Source organism: Salvelinus namaycush, chromosome 4 (assembly GCF_016432855.1).
Source record: "Salvelinus namaycush isolate Seneca chromosome 4, SaNama_1.0, whole genome shotgun sequence".
NCBI classification, from domain to species: Eukaryota; Metazoa; Chordata; class Actinopteri; order Salmoniformes; family Salmonidae; genus Salvelinus; species Salvelinus namaycush.
The window spans coordinates 30915789-30939931 of record NC_052310.1 but is presented as its reverse complement, the minus strand read 5'-3'; the positions used below and the strand labels follow the sequence as shown (position 1 = coordinate 30939931).

The window sequence follows — 24143 nt, the reverse complement described above, 5'->3', positions numbered from 1 at the left end:
GATTGAGAACCATATTAAGGTAGGCTGTTCTCACTGTTTGTTTGTGGGTGATTGTTCCTGTGTCTGTGTATACCACACGGGACTGTTTCGTTTTGTTCGTTCGTTTTAGGTAGTCTGTTCCTGTTCGTGCGTTCTTCGTCTATATGTAAGTTCGTTTGTTCAGGTCTGTTGACTTCGTTTATTGTTTTGTAGTTTGTTCTAGTGTTCATTAGTGTTTTCGTCTTGTAATAATAAATCAGTATGTATTCATCACCCGCTGCGCCTTGGTCCGCTCATTCACCACAAGACGACCGTTACACAAGATCTGTTTCCTAGTCTATAAATGTCGATTTTACTCTTTGACTGCTAATCTATTCATTTGGCATGTGAGAATCATCGCCGGAGTAACGCTTGGACCTTTAAATTAGGGCTATTTTTCTGGGAATTGTAAAGTGGGTTTATTTGCGGGGAGTCTTAGTTATTCAAATAGCATGCTGGTTCATTGGTAGAATTTTCCTCTTCCAAGCTGGAGACCCGAGTTCGGTTCCCAGCCAATGCACTGACTAAAATCTGAGTTTTTGACTGTAATTAAACTATTGGTATGTTTTGCCTGGAAAGATACGGTCGCTAGTGTTTGTATAAGATATGAACTGAACGTTTTAATAGCTTGTTTGGTTGAAATTGAAAGAAGGGAAAAATTGAACTTTTTAATAGATTGTTTAGGTTAAATTGAGAGACTAATTAATTCAAAATAATTGCGAAGTGAATTTCGATGCAAGCCAGTGCTGTGTACAAGCCTGTGAATAGAATGTGTCTGACTATATGGTGGAAAGACTACTGTATTGATTTCATTTTTACTTTTGCGTTTTACTAAGAAAAGGCTATGTTTTTTATTTAAGTAGTATGTGTTCAGGAAGTGGAAATTAGTCTAAGCTATAAGAAGTTTGTTAATGGATATTTATATTTTGTGTTTTAAGTTATCATTTCAGTTTTACTTGGTGTTATCACTGTTACACACAATACCTGTGTGTAACAGTGAAGCTCACCTTCAAATAATATTTTTTCAGGAATCTCCTTGCGAATGATTTTGCCGAAGATTGTATCTCCGCCGGGCGAGATCTCCGCCAATACATGGTGTTGCCTAAATGATCTGCTGGAATAACGTATTGAGAATGGAGTCGTATTTAAATTACTGTATCATAGAGGAGACAGTTACCTAAATTAAAGAAATTCTAAATAATAGCGGAGAAATAGTGGTGCCCACTGAAATGTTTTTCATTCTTATGGATTGACTGACATATGTTATAAATTTGGCACTGTGCGTGTTATTTTTAAAGTCTTGGACATTTCATAAGTGGGAAGAGGAAAGAGAAGAGAAAGTTGTAAAGTTTGGTTTTAATCTTACGATAAGAGGTAAGGCAGAATGTTGAGAGGAGAGGGGTTATATTGTTGCCCACTGGAAAGAAAAAAAAAGTTGATATGTTAAGCTGAAAGTGATTCAGGTGTGAATAAGGAAACATTGTGATAATGTATTCTGATGGTTATTGATCCTTGGTTTGATTGTTTAGTTAACACCAGTGAATTTGAGAAGGAAGTTCATGTATTCTAACATTGTAATCTGTTTCCATTATGTGGAACAATGTCAGGTCATTAAAGTTGATTGCAGTTTGAGTAGTTTTTATTTTTACAGGGACAGTGCACATTAATCGCAGTTGTGTGTGTCTAATGGCAGGGTATTCCAGACATGGGAAGCTCTCACACTGAAAGCAGATTGACAAAAGGTACCTCTTGAAGCTAGGGGGCAGAATTTTTATATTTGGAAAAAAACGTTCCCAAGGTTAACAGACTATTTCTCAGGCTCAGATATTAGAATATGCATATAATTGACAGATTAGGATAGAAAACACTCTAAAGTTTCCAAAACTGTCAAAATATTGTCTGTGAGTATAACAGAACTCATTTTGCAGGCGAAAACCTGAGGAACTCCAACCCGGAAGTGCTTTTAAAAAAAATAATCCTTGTTCCATTGCTCGCCCCTCCTCCATTTAAAGGCGTATCAACCAGATTTCTTTTCCACAGCTTCCTCAGGCTGTGACCAGGCTTTAGACATAGTTTCAGGCTTTTATCTTGAAAAATGAGCGAGATTTATCAAAACGTGTCAGTGGATGACCAGGTGTCCTTTGATTGGTTCCTGCGCAGGAGAGATTTGGCTCGACATTTTCTATCTCTGTAGAATTGAACAGTTTACCGTCTGGTTGAAATATGATCGATTATGTATGTTAAAAACAACCTGAGGATTGATTATAAAAAACCTTTGACATGTTTCTACGAACATTACTGATACTTTTTGGAGTTTTCGTCTGCCCTTCAGTACCAGAACGAGCTTGTGATTTTCTGAACATAACGCACAAACCAAATGGCAATTTTTGGTTATAAAACTAATCTTTATCGAACAAAAATAACATTTATTGTGTAACTGGGAGTCTCGTGAGTACAAACATCTGAAGATTATCAAAGGTAAGCGATTAATCTCATTGCTTTTCTGACTTTCGTGACCAAGCTAATTGAAGGCTAGCTGTTCTAGCTATTCTTTTGTTCTTTGTCTAGTGATTGATAAATTCACAAACGCTTGGATTGCTTTCGCTGTAAAGCATATTTTCAAAATCTGACACCATAGGTGGATTAACAAAGAGCTAAACTGTGTTTTGGTATATTTCACTTGTGATTTCATGATTATAAATATTTTTAGTATTATTTTTGAATTTGATACTTTTTGGATTTTTCGTCTGCCTTTCAGGGCCGGAACGAGCTTGTGGTTTTCTGAACATAACGCGCAAATGAAATGGCGGATTTTGGTTATAAAACTAATCTTTATCGAACAAAAATAACATTTATTGTGTAACTGGGAGTCTCTTGAATGCAAACATCCGAAGATTATCAAAGGTAAGCGATTCATTGTCTTGCTTTTCTGACTTTCATGACCAAGCTCTTACTTTTTTGTCTAGTGATTTATAAACTCAGAAACGCTTGGATTGCTTTCGCTGTAAAGCATATTTTCAAAATCTGACACGATAGGTGGATTAACAACAAGCTAAGCTGTGTTTTGGTATATTTCACTTGTGATTCCATGATTATAAATATTTTTAGTATTATTTTTGAGTTTGGCGCGCTGCCAATTCAGTGGTTGTTTACGAAAATTATCCTGTAAAAGGGATCCGTGCGGCAAGAAGTTAATCACGATTATAATACAGATCAGTATCTCAATGCATTATTAATCTAAATTACTATAATTTTACATGGTGTAGACCTCTACAATCAACCTGATACCACAAAAGTCTAAAACAATTTCTGGCACAGTTGACCAACCCCCTCCTTCAGGCACTGATTCTTCTGGCGTCCTTTTCGTTCTTCTTCAGATAACTTTACAGTTCAAAGTGGATGGCCCATGATAATGTCCCAATTTCAATGTCTCACCTTTACCACCCATTATGTCTTGTCCATTCGTCAATCAATATACCAGCAACATAAGAAAAGTTTAGAACAGATCTCTCTCCATGCTCACTCCACGTGGACTCATCTCACACTCCTGAGAGAAAAGCAGTTGATAGCTTAGATCGGATACTGTACACCGATTTCTGGCTTGAGGTACACACACTGTTTGGTCCAATTATCTCTTCCATGCATTAAGATACCGTCTGATGTCACTTTTCATGATAACCTCGAAAGAACAGATCAGAACAACAGTTTAGTTCAGTTCATTAACTGATAAAGTATTAATTTTACCAATTATTCTTAATATACATGTCTAAACATATTTCAAAGAGAATATCCACACATTCTATTGAAACTTTTCTTTCAAATTGGCTTATACTCCCCATCTCACTGTCAACTCCATCGTAGAGCCAAGTGATCAGGAAGTTAGACCTATATCCCCTCGGGAATAGAACAGAACAAACACCACAACAATACAATACACTCCTTCACATATCACTCAAGGTGTATAAACGTCAATCCAAAACCTCAAAGAACTGAATCCTCCCCCATTTTTAACACATATCTCTCAGTATGAGAGTAATGTATAAAACAAAACTACTACTGGTACAAAAGATAAAACAAAATTTCAAATAACCTAATCAAATTAAAATCACTACTCTGAAAAACTTCACAAAGAAAAGTTAATATGGCTAAGAACTATATTTATCAATTACACAAATTACCTTTAAATCAGTATTACAAATGACCATAAATTCATTATCCAAATGGCTTTCCAATGAGGGTGATCAAGCCACAACGGAAAGTCATGATAGAGGTCATAGGTCATACAAAACCCCTCAAAGAAGTGTTTCTTACTATATTAGACAAATTACAAAAATAGTCAAACATTTCCTACATGTTGTATCCCAGGTTCCCAGAACATTCCTTTATCAAAAGAATTAATGTGTTTAATTAAAACTCAGAAAATAAAAACTCCATGTGCGTGCGTGCCCCTTTAAGATACCTTGGCACTAAAACAAATGAAAAACTCACCAAACCCAAAGGAAATTTTAAAACAAATCAAACATAGTATTTTAAAAACACCAACAAATAGTCATAACAAATGTGTTGTGTGTGTGTATTTGCAAACCTTAATGTAAAAACACACAAAAACTTAAGTTAACTATAAACAAAACCTAATAATAATGATAATTCCATTGTACTTCCTCCAATCATTATTCATACATTTTAATCTACACCAATGTATATGTATGCTTAAGTGAACATGCTACCCTTAGATACAATTATCCTGGTATCATTACTATCTAAATGTAATTATTTTTTTCCTCTGTTGCAAATGTAGTACATTTCTCAGCGTAAGGAATCAGTGATATTTAATCCCAGGCATTTAATAAAAATGTAGACGTGTTCTCACATGTCTCCTTTAACTTATATACTTTAGATAACTTCCATCCGTCCCGGAAGAAAGAATCCTACTTAAACACATCAGATAATACAATGTTTAATTAAGTAAAATCAACACCTAAAATAAACAATAAACAAATAAAGAAACCCCTTTAATCAGAAATCTAATCATTTGAACCTGTTGATATGTTTAGTAAAAACTATCCTGATTTTTAACAAATCTAAAATCTTTCAAAAGTTAGCGCTGTCTCATCAGCGTAAAAATCAAAACTAACTTTTTTCCACTCATATCCACAAGGTTTGCATTCCCCAAAGGTCAATACTGTTCAGCTTGTACATTAATAATCTTCCTTCTGTCTGTACAGGGTCTGAAGTTCCAATATATGCAGATGATACAGTGCAAATAACAAACAACAAGCTACACAAGAACTCACTACTGTAATGGTTCAGATGACAAAATTGCTCAGAGACTCATGTTTGCATTTAAATTAAAAAAAAACACAGTCTGCATGTTCCTCACAAAGAAAACAACTGATGCCCCTGAGACAGATGTTTATGTATCAGGGGAAAAGCTCCAGGTGGTATCTGATTTTAAGTACCACGGCATCATACTTGATTCCAACCTCTCTTTTTACAAAGCAAAATAAAAAAATTAACTCAAATAACCAAATTCAACCTAGCTAATTTCCAACACATATGAAATTGTTTTGAGGTAACAAAACTATAATTAAAATCTATGATACTCCCCCTCTTAACATACTACCTTACTAGTTTGGCCCAAACTTGCTTTTCAACATTAAAACCCATTCAGTCTGTCTGCAAACAGGCTCTCAAAGTACTTGATAGGAAACCCAATAGCTTTAGAAAGCATAAGCTCCTGAGTTGGAAACAATCTTTTGCAATACACTGATGCCTATCTTGTATTCAAGATTCTAAATGTCCAGGCTCCCCCTCTACTCAGTACTTTTGTTGAACAGAAAACCCAAACCTTATGGCAGCAGATCCACAAGATCCGCCATGAGAGATGACTGTATAGTTCCCTTAAAAAGTTAATAGTAGAATTATGGGATAATTATACTGAATGTTAATATGAATGTAAATTCTGCCAATATTGATGGGTGTTAAATTGAGTTTGTTACTTTGAGTGATAAGACCAATTTGAATCACTGAGGAATGTCATTCTAAATTTTGATTGGATAATTAGTTGGGTTTTTAATTATGATTTGGAATATGAATGATTTCCCTGACCTATTCTCTATTCCTGACTACATCTCTGATGGTGAGGACTCCAATTCTGAGCATAAGCACTTAGAGGGATGACTGTCCTATATGTTGTGATGAGGCCTGTGTTTAGATACTGGTTCTCCTGTAACTTAGGGAGCATTTCTATGTTCTGTTTTTTATTTTTATTTTCCTCAACAATGTAATATTCTGTGTGATTAAACATGTGCAAGTCTGTCTTGTAGAATAAAGGTTGTAAACTTAGTTTCAGAAGGGAGAAAGCTTACATATAAGCTAAGGTACTTGACATAGAAGGGATTTGATTATTTTCTTTTAAATATTGATTATGTATTTTTTTAATTCATATACTCTGCAACTAGTGTTAGTAAGGTACCATGTTACTGTTCTGATTCTTCAGAAGGGACAGAGTCCCTTGAGAGGGTAATGTGGCGGCTGAATCAAAATTAGTTGGGTAACATAGATAAGATGTTTTATTTACATAATATGCTTATGTGAGATACTTGTCATTAGAATGTATCCCTTTGGACTATACTATTCTCAGCTAGGGAAAAGTCACTTGGGGCCCAGAGAGGGGAGAGGTTAGGCTTGTCTTTTACATGTCTGGTAATATGCAGAATATCAGAAAGGGAGAGGTCAGAATGGAACATTGTCTTCATATGTGAATGTATCTGTTAAACCATGTGAAGGGATGGCGTGATTAATGGGGATGGCGTGATTAACTGTCTGTACGCCAGTCACTCCCTCCTTTTCCCATTGGGGGGAGGAGTATGGCAGTGTCTGGAACCATTGTATGTCCCTTCTGATGTTGCACTTATCTTGAGATAGTATATGACCTAGAAGTCACTCCCCTCAGTGAGCTTGTCCAGGATTGGGGAGAAGAGGGGGTTTACTTGAGATGGGAGAATATAATTGTTGACAATTATGTTATGCCTTGGATGAGGTAATGTTTTGGTAGTATGAAGTACCAGGAACGAGATTAGAACCTCGTCTTAGAGACCAAACTGAATGATAATTTATAGCTAATGCTATCTGGCTATGGGATACTCCTTTCTAAAGTAAAAGGCCCTTTGTGAAGAGTTCCTGAGATCTGTGGTTCGTCATGTGTTGAGAGGGGTGTGTCTTGGCTATAAAATATCTTGGTATTCTTTTGTAGGCACTCTCAGAATTCATTATAGACACTGAATTGATCTGAGAGTCAAAGGAAGATTTTAAAGCTCACATATTATTAAAGATGAAATTTAAGTATAATTCTGACTGGTGTGTGGTTTATAACTCTCATTTGGTAATACAGGAAATTGCCACGACACGTCTGTTGCCACTGCAGCCCTCAACTCTTCAGTGCAAGGACAGAACAGAACCTGTACAGTCATGACATCAAAGGACTATTCTGTGTCCTCCGGTCCTGTCAGCTACAAACATCTCCTTCCCTATTTTGTAAACCCCATATCCACCTACACCGCTCGCCCGTAAATTAAATCATGAAACTTTTTACATGCAAAAAATAAGAGCAACATCTCATGTGTCACTGTGTCACTGTCTCCGTCAGTGCTCTAGATTCGAAAACCATGCTGGGATGCATCTGCAGACAGCACAACTGGTTTGCCCAAATCATAATACTTGGAGCACTGGTGGGCTAGATACCAACTCTATGATTTTGGTGAAGGCAGCGTCATGCTGCTCCTGCCAGCACCATTCAGTGTCCTGATGGAAGAGCTTGTGGAGAGGCCCCGTCACCTCACTGTGGAAGGAACTTATACAGATAGTTAGTCATACCCAAAAAATGCTGCAGTGCCTACTTTTCCTCTGGCTTGGGCATCTGTCTGACGACCTCTGTCTTTTTTGGGTCAGGTTCCAACCTGTCAGCTATGAGAAGGTGGCCGATGTAGGGAACCTCATGAAGCATTTCCCTGGATTCAGCTGACCGCTCTCATCCCAAATTTGCCAGAATTCACATTTTGCATCAAGAATGCTGAATACTTTTTCACCTGGCATGTCTGCACTGACCTGTTCAAATGCACTGTTTCCAGGCATAGCCTGACAGAGCCATCTTTTCTTTCTTTTTTTACAGTAGCTACCATGGCAGAAACCCACTCTGTGGTTTAATTTTCAGGGATTAGAACACCTAACCCGACATCCTCTCAAGTTCTTTAATCACTTTCTCTTTCATTGCCACTGGCACTTTTCTGGGCGCATAGACTGGGCATTACTCATTCAGTTTCATGTGATATACCACTGGTAGATTGCCAATCTCTTCTGTGTTAAGAAGGTCACTATACTCCTGGAGCCTATTGCTTCAACATGTGCACATCAGGACCTAGTTGTATGAGCCCCAATGCTATGCTGTCTGGCAACCCAAGTAGTGGTTTCACTTCCTGTTCAACTACATTAAAGTTAAAGTTCCCTTGAGTGCAATGAATGGTGGCTGTGTACGGATCATCTGCCCCCCATAGGCAGCCAGGTTAACTTTTTCAGCAGTATTAACTGACACAGTAGGTTCAATGTTCTCCAGCATTTGTTTAGATAACACATTGCACTTTGCATCAGTATCCATTTTCACTTTAAGCTTGGCTGCAGTGTAGTTTACTATTATAGTGAATATCTACCCCTTTTTAGTAATCAGATCAACACTTTCACAGTAGAATGTATCCTCAGCTTCATATTCAGGTTTACATTGCAGTTCATTCATTCTGCTGAAGTTCTGTGCTCTAGGCTGATATGAGCCAGACTGATGTGCATTAGTATGGTATCTGTTACTGTTAGCATAGCTGCCAGATGTTTGCTGTTGTGCTCGTTGTTGACTTGACCTGCAGCACTTGGCAAAAATAGTAATCCTACCAGAGTTATTGCACCGTTTGTTAAATGCAAAACATATGTTTCTATCAGGGGGGTGTGCACCATTACAGTTTGTACAGCGTTGACCTTGAACGGCAAAAACCTCTCCTCCCTCCTCAGTTCCTTTTTACGCCTTTCAGACTGCTCATTTAGCATGCACAGATGAACAGCTGATTCCAGTGTGAACTTTTTTTCATAGCAGTTTCTTGTCACTTTGTTCTCTAACCAGTTCATCAGTTAATGGGCCAAATTCACATTTCTTTGCCAGTATTTTCAGCATAGATGTATAGGACTGAATAGATTCATCAGGTTTTCGGTTTGTAGAATTTAACGTGTCTGTCCATTATTACATTTTTCACTGGGAGACATACAGTATCTATTCAAACTTTGTCAACAATACCTCCAGAACCTCATGATTCTCTTCCTCTGCAAAGACAAATGATTTTCCACGGTGTCCGGTCCAGCCAGGTTAAGTAGAGTGCACACTTGAACCTTTTTTGTTTTGTCCGATAGGCCCGCGTTGCAGTAAATCCACCATTCCTTCTCAAACATTTTCCAGTTGTCTGCAATGTTTTCATTGAAAACCAGCTGGTTGATACGGCGCAATCCCAACAATCCCACTGAGTGAGTCTGACAACGTTACTACCGATGTACAAATATCCAATGTTTACTTTACCCTCTGCATTTGATACATCTTGTGTCACACTCAATGCGGTCCCCACACACCCCACGTATAGTCCATAAATTCCTGGTTAAACACCCACCCATCTACAAGGCTACAATATTATTAGGCTATTATCTACTTAGCCAACTCTACTGCCTAAAATAAACTTTTAACAAAATCTAATAATAAAAAGACAAAGTCATAACAGTTTGAGTTAAAAGCCAATATTTTATTTAAGAAGACTTTAACATCTCAGGGGTCAGGAGGGAGAACCGGGAGGGGGTGTTAGGTCAGGTACAGTGCCTTCAGAAAGTATTCACACCCCTTGACTGAATTTAAAATAGATTAAATGGAGATGTTTTTGTCACTGGCCTACCCACAATACCCCATATTGTGAAAGTGGAAATATGTTTTTACATTTTTGTTACACATTATTTAAAAATTAAAAGCTGAAATGTCTCGAGTCAATAAGTGTTCAACCCCTTTGTGGCAAGCCTAAATAAGTACAGGAGTAAAAATTAGCTTAACAAGTCACATAATAAATTGCATGGACTCACTCTGTGTGCAATAATAGTGTTTAACATGAGTTTTGAATGACTACCTCATCTCTATACCCCACACATACAATTATCTGTAAGGTCCCTCAGTCAAGTAGTGAATTTCAAACACAGATTCAACTGCAAAGACCAGAGATGTTTTCCAATGCCTCGCAAAGAAGGGCACCTAGTGGTAGATGGGTAAAAAAAAGAGCAAACATTGAATTTTTATTTATGTGTTTCTTAACCTTTATTTAACTAGGCAAGTCAGTTAAGAACAAATTCTTATTTACAATGACGGCCTACCCTTTAAGCATGTTGAAGTTATTAATTGCACTTTGGTTGTCACTACACCCAGTCACTACAAAGATACAGGTGTCCTTCCTAACTCGGTTGCCGGAGAGGAAGGAAACCACTCAGGGATTTCACCATGAGGCCAATGTTGACTTTAAACAGCTACAAAGTTTAATGGCTGTGATAGGAGAAAACTGAGGATGGATCAACTACATTGTAGTTACTCCACAATACTAACCTAACTGAGTGAAAAGAAAGAAGCCTGTACAGAATAAAAACATTCCAAAACATGCATCCTGTTTGCAACAAGGCACTAAAGCAATACTGAAAAAAATGTGGCAAAGCAATTAACTGTCCTGAATACAAAGTGTTATGTTTGGGGCAAATCCTGAGGAACTGAGAACCACTCTCCATATTTTCAAGCATATTGGTGGCTCCATCATGTTATGGGTATGCTTGTAATAGTTACGGACTGGGGAGTTTTTTAGGATAAAAAGAAATGGCATGGAGCTAAGCACAGGCAAAATCTGTTTGTCTGTTTTCCAGCAGATACTGTGTCATGTGTGCTCCCTCTCCGGCTTCAAGGTCAACAGGCTGCTCGTTATGGCGCACACCTGTCACCATCATTACGTGCACCTGCGCATCATCAGACTCACCTGGACTCCATCACTTCCCTGATTACCTTCCCTATATATGTCACTCCCTTTGGTTCTTTCCCCAGGCGTTATTGTTTCTGGTCTGTATGGCGTTAGTGTTTCTTGTTTTGTATTATGTTTCTTTCATTCATTAAATTAGTCACTCCCTGAACTTGCTTCCCGACTCTCAGCGCACATCGTTACAGAATAATGCCTCACCTAAGGGAAGCATCAGGGAGTGTATTTTTTGTGTCAGCTGGAATGACGTTGGGTCCGGGAGGCGCTACAGGCTTTCATGCCTCAGCCAGATCGCCAGGCTCCCCTGCCTCCGCTGGCTCGTCAGGCTCTTATGCCTCAGCCGGATCGCCAGGCTCCCCTGTGTCCACCGGCTCGTCAGGCTCTCGTGCCTCAGCCGGATCGCCAGGCTTCCCTGTCTCAGCCGGTCTGTCAGGTTCCGCGTCCCAGCCGGCGACAGGTTCCCGCTCATCAGCAGGGGTGACCGGTTCGCTCCTGATCCCTGGGATCGTCCCTTGGGTTGGCGTCCTGTGGCTGGAACCGAACGCGCCGGGGAGGGGATACCGTCAGGTATGCTCTCTCTCTCCGGCGCTCTAGGTCGCCATGCTCCTGCGTCTCAGCTGGATTGATAGGTTTTCCGTGCCTCTGTAGAGGTGTCCTCTCCTGATTCCCGGGATCGTCATTTTGGTCGGTGTCCTGCGGCTGGAGCTGCGCGTCAGGGAGGGGGCATTGTCACGTGTGCTCCGTCTCCTAGGCCACCAGGCTGTTCGTTATGGCACACACCTGTCACTATCGTTACGCGTACCTGCGCGTCATCAGACTCACCTGGACTCCATCACTTCCCTAATTACCTTCCCTATATATGTCACTCCCTTTGGTTCCTTCCCCAGACGTTATTGTTTCTGTTTCTTGTCTGTGCGTTGTTCGTGTTTCTTGTTTTGTATTATGTTTTGTTTATTCACTCCCTGAACTTGCTTCCCGACTCTCAGCACACATCGTTACATACTGGGAGATTAATTCACATTTCAGCAGGACAATAACCTAAAACAACACAAGGCCAAATCTACACTGGAGTTGTTTACCAAGAAGTCAGTGAATAATCCTGAGTGGCCGAGTTACAATTTTGACCTTATCTGATTGAAAATCAATGGCAAGACTTGAAAATGGTTATCTAGCAATGATCAACAACTAATTTGACAGAGCTTGAAGAATTTTGAAAAGAATGATGGTCAAATATTGTTCAATTCAGGTGTGCAAAGCTCTTAGACTTACCCAGAAAGACGCACAGCTGTAAACGCTGACAAAGGTGATTCTAACATGTATTGGATAGGGGTGACAATACTTATGTAAATGAGATACAGTACCAGTCAAAAGTTTGGACACATCTACTCATTCCAGGGTTTTTCTTCATTTTTTAAATATTTTCTACATTGTAGAATAATAGTGAAGACATCAAAACTATGAAATAACACACATGGAATAATGTAGTAACCCAAAAAGTGTTAAATGTGGACCGTTTCAGGAAACTAGGCGTACGTCGCGGGTCACTACTTCACACGAGCCATTTGAATGTAATTTTCACATGTGAACTTTCATGTGCCTTAATAACAAACGTGTATGGCATCTTTAAATACTAATACAATTGTTACATTTCAAGTATTGTTGGTTTAGCACAGAAAATGACAACCTTCCCGCTAGCCATGATTGGCTGAGATAATGAGTGGGATGGACATGCCGAAAGATGAGTTAGGATTGGTCTGCCATATAGCACGCTTCTGTCTATTTGAGCTGGTCAGTATGTGTAGGTAATCCTGTCTGACACAGCTTTAAAAATATATATATTGCTTAGTAGAACTGCATAAGTGTTGTTCTCCACTTTCTGGAGGACCGAGTTTTGAAATCAGTGGATTAGAGTAAGATAGCTAAGGAGATGGAGAAAACACCTGTCTCTGGATTACATCTTCAAACTAAGGGCAACAATGGCATCTGTGACAGGGAGAAGCATCCAACCATGATGTATACAGGTAAGATAGTCTAGCTAGCTAAATTTTCAGATATGACACATTTCAAATTTTGACTTAGTCTTTTCATTTCAAGTTCAAATGTATGGTTAGCTAGCTAGTTAACGTTAGCTGGCTGGCTTGCTAACTAACGTTACGTGTATGATCTTATTATTCGTATCTCAGAGACATTTGCTTGGCTAGTTATAGCCTAATGTTAGCTGGCAGGGTAGTAACGTCATGAGTTGGGATTATGGTTCATTGTTTATCTACATGTCTTAACAAAATACTCCATTATGCAAGTGTCCATTTTATAGAACGTCACTGCGACAACTGTTAGCTTGGGTGCTTGACTGCTGCTGTTAGGATGTTTCTCATAAGTGAGGTTACAAATGTATTAGCTTTCAAAGCAGAATGACTTTCCCATTGTTCCTCAAATGCAGTGTATGATATACCATTTAATAGTTCTGTGTCTGCTTTTATCCAATGTAAAAAACACCATTTACAATTTTACTACATAAGACCGAATCAAGGCGGTCGGTATTTTAGATACTTCAAAGTAGCCACACTTTGCCTTGATGACAGCTCTGCACACTCTTGGCATTCTCTCAAACAGCTTCATGAGGAATGCTTTTCCAACAGTCTTGAAGGAGTTACCACATATGCTGAGCACTTGTTGGCTGCGGTCCAACTCATCCCAAACCATCTCAATTGAGTTGGGGTAATTGTGGAGGCCAGGTCATCTGATGTGGCCCTCCATAACTCTCCTTCTTGGTCAAATAGCCCTTACACAGCCTGGATGTGTGTTTTGGGTTATTATCCTGTTGGGGAAAAAAGTATAGTGCCACTAAGCTCAAACCAGATGGGTTGGCGTATCGCTGCAGAATGCTATGGTAGCCATGCTGGTTAAGTGTGCCTTGAATTCTAAATAAATCACTGAGTGTCACCAGCAAAGCACCATCCCACTTTCTCCATGCTTCATGATGGGAACCACACATGCAGAGATGATCCGTTCACCTACTCTGCGTCTCATAAAGACATGGCGGTTTAACCACAAATCTCAAATTTGGACTCATCAGACAAAAGGACAGATTTCCACCGGTCTAATGTCAGATATCCACCGGTCTAATGTCCATTTGCATCTTCTCTGAACAATTGATGTTGAGATATGTCTGTTACTTGAACTCTGTAAAGCATTTATTCGGGCTAAAATCTGAGGTGCAGTTAACTCTGCAGCAGAAGTAACTCTGGGTCTTCCTTTCCTGTGGCGGTCCTCAGGAGAGCCAGTTTCATCATAGCGCTTGATGGTTTTTGCGACTGCACTTGAAGAAAATTATTGAAATTTTCGGCAATGACTGACCTTCATGTCTTGAAGTAATGATGGATTGTTGTTTCTCTTTGCTTATTTGAGCTGCTATTGCCATAATATGGACTTGGTCTTTTACCAAATAGGGCTATCTTCTGTATACCACCCCTTCCTTGTCACAACACAACTAATTGGCTCAAATGCATTAAGAAGGAAAGAAATTCCACAAATTAACTTTTAACAAGGCACACCTGTTCATTGAAATGCATTCCAGGTGACTACTTCATGAAGCTGGTTGAGATAATTCCAAAAGTGTGCAAAGCTGTCATCAAGGCAAAGGGTGGCTACGTTGAAGAATCTCAAATATAAAATTTATTTACACTTGTTTAACACTTTTTTGGTTACTACATGATTCAAAATGTGTTATTTCATAGTTTTGATGTCTTCACTATTATTCTACAATGTAGAAAATAGTAAAAAATAAAGAAAAACTCTTGAATGAGTAGTTGACTGGTACTGTATTTCTGTATTTCAATTTCAACAAATTTGCAAAAAATTCTAAAAACATGTTTGCACTTTGTCATTATCAGGACTTCTGTGTAATTGGGCGAGAGAAAAAAAATCCAATGAATTCAGGCTGTAACAAAACAAAATGTGGAATATAATCAAGGGGTATGAATACTTTCTGTAAGTTACCTGGCCTATCTAACGCCTCATGCAGCCTCCTCTCCTGCAACGCCAGGACACCCTGTAGCGGCCTGTGGATGCTCTCTGTCATTGACTATGAATTACTATGATGGGTTAGGGGTCCCCTTTTATAGGGCTGGAGGAGGAGCGAAATTATGCCGTAATGTCATTAACATGACACAATAGTATCCGTGCCATTCCAAACACAAAAACTGAAAAAAACAAAACCCAGCGTAATATCTACCGGATGTAAAAGGACAACATGCTTCTTTCGAGCCTGAAAATGAAGGAAATAATATTTATTTTTTGTAGGAGTAGTCCCTTCCGCAGTTTAGAATAATTAGCGTATTATAATATTAGATATTCTGAGAACATGGCAACCATGATCTGTGTATGTTTGGTGGGATGTTGATTGAATATTCTCCTAACCCTCAGAAAACTGGACACAGGAATGTCCTTGCTACATTCCCAAGGAATGTGTCTAGAACATTACTATTGAATATTCTGAGAACATGCTAACTACGTTCTGGGAAAGTTCTGTTTGACATTAAGGGAATGAAACAGTCTTTGCACATCACTGGAACAGTCCTATGAAAACATTAGGTAATGGCAGTGGTGGAAAAAGTACCCAATTGTCATACTTGAGTAAAAGTAAAGATACCTTAATAGAATATGACTCAAGTAAAAGTGAAAATCACCCAGCAACATCCTACTTGAGTAAAAGTCCAAAATAATTAGGTTTTAAATATAGTTAAGTATCAAAAGTAAATGTAATTGCTAAAATATACTTAAGTACCAAAAGTAAAAGTCAAAATAATTTCAAATTCCTTACATTAAGCAAACCAGACGGCACCATTTTTTTTTTTTTTTAATATGCGGATATCCAGGGGCACGCTCCAACACTCAGACATAATTTACAAATGAAGCATGTGTTTAGAGTCAGATCAGAGGCAGTAGGAATGACCAGGGATGTTCTCTTGATATAAGTGTGTGAATTAGACAATTTTCCTGTCCTGATAAGCATTCAAAATGTAATGTACTTTTGGGAGTCAGGGAGAATGTATGGAGTAAAAAATACATACTTTTACTTCACTACATTTCTAAAGAAAATTAAAAGTAATCAAAAATGTAAATAGTGAAGTACAGATACCCCCCAAAAACGACTTAAGTAGTACTTTCAAGTATTTTTACTTAAGTACTTTACACCACTGGGTAATGATCTAATGAGACTCTTAAGGGAATGTTCTCTAAAAGTGTGGGAATGTTGTTAGCTGGGCACCTGGATCTTAGATGAATGTGTAAGAGACCAAATAATGTCCTGCAAGAGACAAGCTGGCCATAATGTCCTATTTATCAAAATCTTTTATCTTAGTAGTCTTTCAGTTTGCTTTGCTATTTTATGTTCCAGGTCTTCGATTGACACAGGCCTATGCATTTGATCCACCATCAGGCATTAAACAAAATTAAAATCCCTTACACATGCCATCCATGGCTCACAAAGATCTTCACTGGTATTTGAAGTTCCCAGACTATACACTCCACCTCCTCCAACCCCTGGCCCCCTGCCCGCTTTCCCAAATCTCCCCTGGCTGTATACTGGTCACAGTGGTCAGTGTCTGACACTCAGTCTTTGAGGAGAGGATAGAGGAAGAGGCAGGGGGACAGGAGGACACTCCACTCAGTGGTGGATCTTCTCAGACCAGCGAGGCTAGTCATAACTCGGTGATCTCCAGCGGGCTCTCGGACAGTGTGTCATCGTTCTTGTTGTGGTGCAGCGGCGTGGACTTGGCCGACTCGGTACGGGCATTGCGCTCGGCGTACAGCCCACTGTCGGTGGCGTTAAGCGCCTCCATGGAGTGCGCCAGGGCCAGCTGGTTGTCCTCAGGCAGACTGTTGAGGTCAGAGGTCAGGAGCGTGCCCATGCTGCCGTGAACAACGTGCACGCCGTCGGGTCCCCTCATCTCCACGGGGAGCTTGTGTTTGAAGCGCAGCGTTCCCCAGCTGTCACCCATGCCCACTCGCTCATCCTCGTCATCATCCAGGTCACTCTGGATCAGCTGGGAGAGGAAAGAAGGTAGAGACATGGAAGAGAGGAATGGGCAGATTATATTATAGAGTAGTGGGTTGAAGGAAGTTGGGGGATAAGCAAAAAAGCAGCACCAATTGTCTCATTGAAATTAAGTAACATTGAAAGTCAGATGCAATAATGTTGAAAAGGTGCAGCAGTCAGAAATTAGCCTGAAAGGAATTCTGAGGGGAAAAACAGCAGGTCGTTAGCAGTTAGCACTAGCAGTAAGTGGCAACATCCTATAGAGCAGTAGAGTGGGGTGGTAGTGGCCTACAGGAGTCATGCAAGCAGAGGCAGTGAGACGGAGAAGCGCCAGTGGGGGAAACAGAGGAGTGATATAGCGCCCTCCAATGGCGGTGGCAGGGAACAGGACAGCACACAGCAACAGGATTGGACCTGCTTCTTCTCACGTCCCACCTCTGTGACTGACGATTGGTCGCCTTGGCTGGTCGACTTGGTGACCAGTCTGGCTGCAAAGAGCTTTTTGAGCCTCAGGTAGTCGTCCAGAACCACATTGAGCAATGTGCCCTAATAGAACAGCAGTTAGGGTCACAATCACAGTCAATCAAAATCACATTTACCGTCCCAATATGTTTAGATTACCGCACAGCACCTCAAAACCAATGGTTGTTTTACAAGCAGAAATATTAGTTCCCAACAGGAATGTGTGGTCACTGCCACCTGAGAGGACATATGTGTGTTTGTGTGTCCCTTACCTTAACGGGCCCCTCCCTCATGATCTGGCCCAGCTTGGCGATGTTGTCATACTCCTGGATGGCTGCTCTCAGGTAACGGTCATCCTCAGGCTTTGCCTGAGGTTTGCGGCCAAATGTTCCCTGCAAGTTGTAACACACACACACACACACACACACACACACACACACACACACACACACACACACACACACACACACACACACACACACACACACACACAGTTCAGTGAAAGACAAATGCCTGGCCTTGGAGGGCAGCACTGGGGATACGAGAGACACTGAGAGATCCAGAGCTGACTTTGGCTGGGATTCAATCAAATGTGTACTGTACTGTCGACATGCAGGCAATTTCCATGATGTTCGCTGAGATCGCATACACGGTAAATGCTGTGGATGTCAACTCAAGTGTAGGTTACCTTTAAAAGTCAAGTGCAGTGCGCTTGTTGACAGTGATTTGATTGAATCCCTGCCTGAGGGTCACTCGGAGGGCAGAGCCATGATGACTAATTGGAGCTCATGTAAACCTGAGACAAATTTTGGTGTCATCTTCCTTAGGACTATATACAGCGGGGACTGTGAAGCAACACAAACATAGGCACAGACACATGCATACACACATACGATAACATACGCACTATACACACACGTACACATGGATTTTGTATTGTAGATATGTGGTAGTTGTCTGAGGGCACACAGTGTGTTGTGAAATCTGTTGTGAATGCATTCTAATGTTTTTAACTTCTTTGGGATAGGGGGCGGTATTTTGACGTCCGGATGAAAAGCTTGCCCAAAGTAAACAGATGCTAGGATATGCATATAATTAAGTTTCTAAAACTGTTAAAATAATGTCTGTGAGTATAACAGAACTTAAATGGCAGGCGAAACCCCGAGGACAAACCATCCCCCCCAAAATAATTAATAATACCACTTATTTCAGTGGCTTGCACTTTTATAATAGGGCGAAATCGTGCCCGGTTGCAGTTCCTAGGTCTTCCACTAGATGTCAACAGTCTTTAGAAAGAGTTTCAGGCTGTTTTTTGGAAAAATGAGGGAGAAGAAGTAGTTTTTCAAAGGGCTCCCATTTTGTCTGTAGTGTTTCCATGCGCATGGCCGAGATAGCGCGTTCTTTTTGTTTATCTCCGGTAGAGACAATAACAATTCTTCATCTTAATTTTTTTTGTTTATTTGCGTATTAGGGTACCTTAGGATTGATTATAAACGTTGATTGACTTGTTTAGATACGTTTATTGGTAACGTTTGGGATTCATTTTGTATGCATTTTGACCGATGGAAACCAAGTGGATTATTGACTGAAGCACGCCAGCTAAACTGAGTTTTTATGGATATAAAGAAGGAATTTGTCGAACAAAAGGACCATTTGTAATGTAACTGAGACCTTTTGGAGTGCCAACAGAAGAAGATCTTCAAAAGGTAAGGCATATATTATATCGCTATTTCTGACTTTCGTGTCGTAACTCCCTGGTTGAAAATTATTTGTTATGCATTTGTGTGCTGGTGTCACACCCTGACCATAGTTTGCTTTGTATGTTTTATGTTTTGGTTGGTCAGGGTGTGATCTGTGTGGGCATTCTATGTTGTATGTCTGGTTTGTCTATTTCTGTGTTTGGCCTGATATGGTTCTCAATCAGAGACAGGTGTTTTGCGTTGTCTCTGATTGGGAACCATATTTAGGTAGCCTGTTTTGTAGTGTGTTTTGTGGGTGATTGTTCCTGTTCGTGTGTTCATCTGGTCTGTGGTCACTAGTTCGGGACTGTAGCGTCTTCGGTTCTTTCTGTCAGTTTGTTGTTTTTGTTTGTTGTTTAAGTAGCCTATTAAAATATGGATTATCATCACGCTGCAGTTTGGTCCTCCTCTCTTTCACCCGAAGACAGCCGTTACAGCTGGACGCTATCCTCAGATAATCGCATGGTTTGCTTTCGCCGTAAAGCCTTTTTGAAATCTAACACCTTGGCTGGATTAAAACAAGTTAAGCTTTATTTTGATGTATTGCACTTGTGATTTCATGAAAGTTTAATATTTATAGTAATTTAATTTGAATTTGGCGCTCTGCCATTTCACCGGATGTTGGCCAGGTGGGACGCTACCGTCCCACCTATCCCAAAGAAGTTTTAAATTGTATAACTGCCTTAACTTTGCTGGACCCCAGGAAGGGAATAAATAAATACACATACAAATATACAGTGTTAGTAGCACAATACCTGGCTAGGCCAGAGGAGGGATTCACTGTGTATCATTTTTCCTGTGTAGTCCCAGCTAACAACAAACGCTTCCACAACTTTAGAGAACGTTCCCTTAAGAGTCATAAGAATGTTACAGTGACATATAAGGACTATTTCCAAGAGACTATTCCTTTAATGTAAAACAGGACTTACCCAGAACATGATTCAAATTTTCTCAGAATATTCAATATTAATGTTCTAGACATGTTTCATGGGAACATTGCAAGAACATTCCTGTGTCCAGTTTTCTGTGGGTTAGGAGAATATTCTATCAACGTCCCACCAAACATACACTGAACATGGTTGCCATTTTCTATGAATATAAGATATTGATGTTCTAGACACGTTTCATGGGAACTTTGCAAGAACATTCCTGGGTATCAGACTTCACCTGATGGTCCCAAAGAAACAGTCTCGAAGAAAACACCAAATTGTTTATCATTGCACATCTCCCCTTGTTACTGTGGCCAGGCCCATTTTATGCTCTGATTGGTGAACCACTGATCCATTCACAGCTCTTTGTTTGTTGGCAATTTTGGGGACATTCACACACAATGTTTTTAACATAGTGTTTTCAACGTACATATTTGACATACATGATTACATTGTGCATGTTCATTTATACGATAATTATTATTCAGCATGTGCTCCCCTGGGATATGAACTCAGAACCTCTTGGTTCACAGCATTCCGAGCTTTCTGTTATGTCACCATTTTAGTGTCAGTGTATTGATTTGATTGACTTATTTAAGCAATTTTAGGGCTTTTTGTATGATGTTGGTGGGGCATTAAAACCCTGTTTTAATGTTACGCCTGAATCACTATGGTCAATAAAATAGTTTTTCTTGACTACTTTTAACAGAGCTGAGATTTACTTCAAAGTGCATTCACCTTATTGCTTATACCTACAGTATCCAGTAGTTTCAGATCTGCCTAGAAAGAAGGGTTTAGGGTTTGCTTCTCAGCAGTGTCTAACTATACTGGCCCAATAAGCATATACCCTAGGGATATCCCTTATTGGGATAGTGGATAGGGCATTCGTCACTGGGTTTGAGACCTGCTAGGGGAGTCACACTACTCTCACGTTCTAAGCGCTATAAGTCGTTGTCATTATTTGGCAATAGATACAACACCCCTAACTGAACAAATTTAAACCAGTTTCTCATTGAAATATGGTCATCTGTAGGATTGCCACTTAAATTGAAATTATTACCACATTTCCACTATCTCATAAACTGTCAGTAGTTAATTAATTTTATATTTGCATCTCTACATCGTCTTCTTGAAATCCACACCACATACCGTCATTACATTATTCATTTAAAAATTACAAAAAGGATGTAGCAACTGCAGCTTGCCCCTTTAATATACTGTGATTCATGTGATTTGTCCCACATGATTTTTACATTTGTTTCCACATTAAAACCAGGTGATGGATCTCTGTGTTGTGTATTGTTTTGGTATAACTGGTGATAGGTTTGGATTTATGAACTTTAAAGGTTTAAAGGTTAATCATTAGTTGTAATAGAGAAATGAGGGGTGCCATAACCATTAACCTCTAGTGTAGCCCCTCGGCTATCTGTAGGAGGAAAGTATATGGTGGGGGCAATTAAGCTTGGAATGTACTGAGTGTAGGGAAAGCAATCACATGTGGCAGGCATTGATAAGGGGAGAGAGCCATGGAATAGTGATGAAGGGGGGTCGAGATCAGGTCAGGTCACGTTAAGGGAGAAATAAAAGTTTATGGCCCGTATCACTTTGTGTCCTGCCTAGCAGTAAGATACAATATTTGTTCAGATGTGTAGGAGGAGACTCAGCCTAGAAGGAAGGGTTAAATATCAGTGCTTGTGTGAAAAGGTTCTTGTCTAATGCATTGTCTAATGCAGCTGTATTGATCCTCTGGGAAGAATACACTTGCTTTAAGCTTTCATAGTGTCCGTCAAGTTTTTACTCTGAAAATTAGAACCTAACACTGGCAACATCATTGCTTAAATGGCAAATGAGAGAAAGTATGCTACTGTTAATATACACATTTCTAAAATTCTGAGAATATGGCAACCATGTTCTAGGTATTGTGTGTTTCTATCAGAATCAACACTACAATTACATACATTTACATTTTAGTCATTTAGCTTTTATCCAGCTTTTATCTTAGTTAGTGCATTCATCTTAAGATAGCGAGGTCAGACAACCACATATCACAGTCATTGTAAGTACATTTTTTCTCAATAAAGAAGTTATCAGCAAAGTCAGTGCTAGTTGGAAAAGACCAGTGCAAGGTCATCTAATGCGCATTTGCATCCTTTCCCGCTATTCATTCATTTTGATGCAGCTCATCCTCTTATCTGATTATCAAATCAAATGTTATTTGTTACATGCTTCGTAAACAACAGTGAAATGCTTACTTACTGGCCCTTCCCAGCAATGCAGAGAGAAAAATAATAAAACAAGGAATAAATACACAATGATTAACGACTACATACACGGGGTACCAGTACCGAGCAGGGGTTGATGAGCAGGGGTACGAGGTAATTGAGGTAGATATGTACATTTACAGTAGATAGGGGTAAAGTGTCTAGTCAACAGGATAGATAATAAACAGTAGCAAGCAGCGTGATGAGCCAAAAGAGTGCAAAAAGGGTCAATGCAGATAGTCTGGGTAGCTATTTGCATAACTATTTGGCAGTCTTATGGCTTGGGGGTAGAAGCTGTTCAGGGCCCTGTTGGTTCCAGACTTGGTTTATCGGTACCACTTGCCGTGAGGTAGCAGAGAGAACAGTCTATGACTGGGGTGGCTGGAGTCTTTGACAATTCTTAGGGCCTTCCTCTGACACCAGCTGGAATAGAGGTCCTGGATGGCAGGGAGCTCTGCCCCAATGATGTACTGGGCCATATGCACTACCTTCTGTAGCGTTTGCAGTCGGATGCCAAGCAGTTGCCATACCAAATGGTGATGCAGCCAGTCACGATGCTCTGAATGGTGCAGCTGTAGAACTTTTCAGCCTCCTGAGGAGGAAGAGGTGTTGTCTTGCCTTCTTCACAACTGTGTTGGTGTGTGTGGACCATGTTAATTCCTTGGTGATGTGTCCCCTGAGAAATGTGAAGCTTTCAACACGCTCCACTACAGCCCTGTCGATGTGGATGGGGGCGTGCTCTGCCCTCCATTTCCTGTAGTCCACGATCAGCTCCTTTGTCTTGGTGACGTTGATGACCTGGCACCACACTGCCAGGTCACTGACCTCCTCCCTATAGGCTGTTTTATTGTCGTTGGGGATCAGGCCTGCCATTGTTGTGTTGTCAGTAAACTTATGTTCAGTCCCAGGGTCCTGAGCTTACTGATGAGCTTCGAGGGTACTATTGGTGAGCTGTAGTCGATGAAAAGCATTCTCACATAGGTGTTCCTCTTGTCCAGGTGGGAGAGTGCAGTAGAGATTGCATGTGGATCTGATGGGGCGGTATGTGGATCTGTTGGGGCGGTATGCGAATTGGAGTGGGTCCAGGGTGTCTGGGATGATGGCCTTTTAAATAATTTCATGGCTACAGATGTGAGTGCTATGGAGCGATAGTCATTTAGACAGGTTACATTGGCGTTCTTGGGCACAGGGACTATGGTGGTCTGCTTGAAACATGTAGATATTACAGTCTAGGTCAGGTAGAGGTTGTAAATGTCAGTGAACACACATGACAGCTGGTCAACGCATGCTCTGGTAATTCGTCTGGCCCTGTGAGCTTGTAAATGTTAACCTGTTTAAATGTCTTCTCACATCGGCTATGGAGAGCGAGAACACAATCTTGCGGAACACCTGGGGCTGGTTCAGTGTTGCTTACCTCGAAGCGAGAATAGAAGGCGTTTAGCTCGTCTGGTAGGCTCACGTCACTGGGCATCTCGTGGCTGGGTTTCCCTTTGTAATCCGTGATAGTTTGCAAGCCCTGCCACATCTGACGAGATTCAGTGCCAGCGTAGTAGGATTTCATCTTAGTCCTGTGTTGATGCTTTGCCTGTTTGATGGCTTGTTGGAGGTCATAG

At 40.2% G+C, this 24143-nt stretch overlaps 1 protein-coding gene across 1 annotated transcript in view; it reads right to left on the bottom strand.

Annotated features, from left to right (window-relative positions):
• Nucleotides 1-16205: 16205 nt before the first annotated feature.
• The window catches only part of LOC120046433 (cadherin-23-like), a 569127-nt gene continuing 561189 nt past the window's right edge, over nt 16206-24143 (bottom strand). The window contains exons 65-67 of the mRNA XM_038991662.1: nt 17874-17993; nt 17575-17685; nt 16206-17146 (exon numbers count right to left, since the gene is read on the bottom strand). Coding sequence (XP_038847590.1) covers nt 16802-17146; nt 17575-17685; nt 17874-17993 — 576 coding nt within the window. The 3' untranslated portion in view covers nt 16206-16801. The remainder of the gene's footprint in view (nt 17147-17574; nt 17686-17873; nt 17994-24143) is intronic.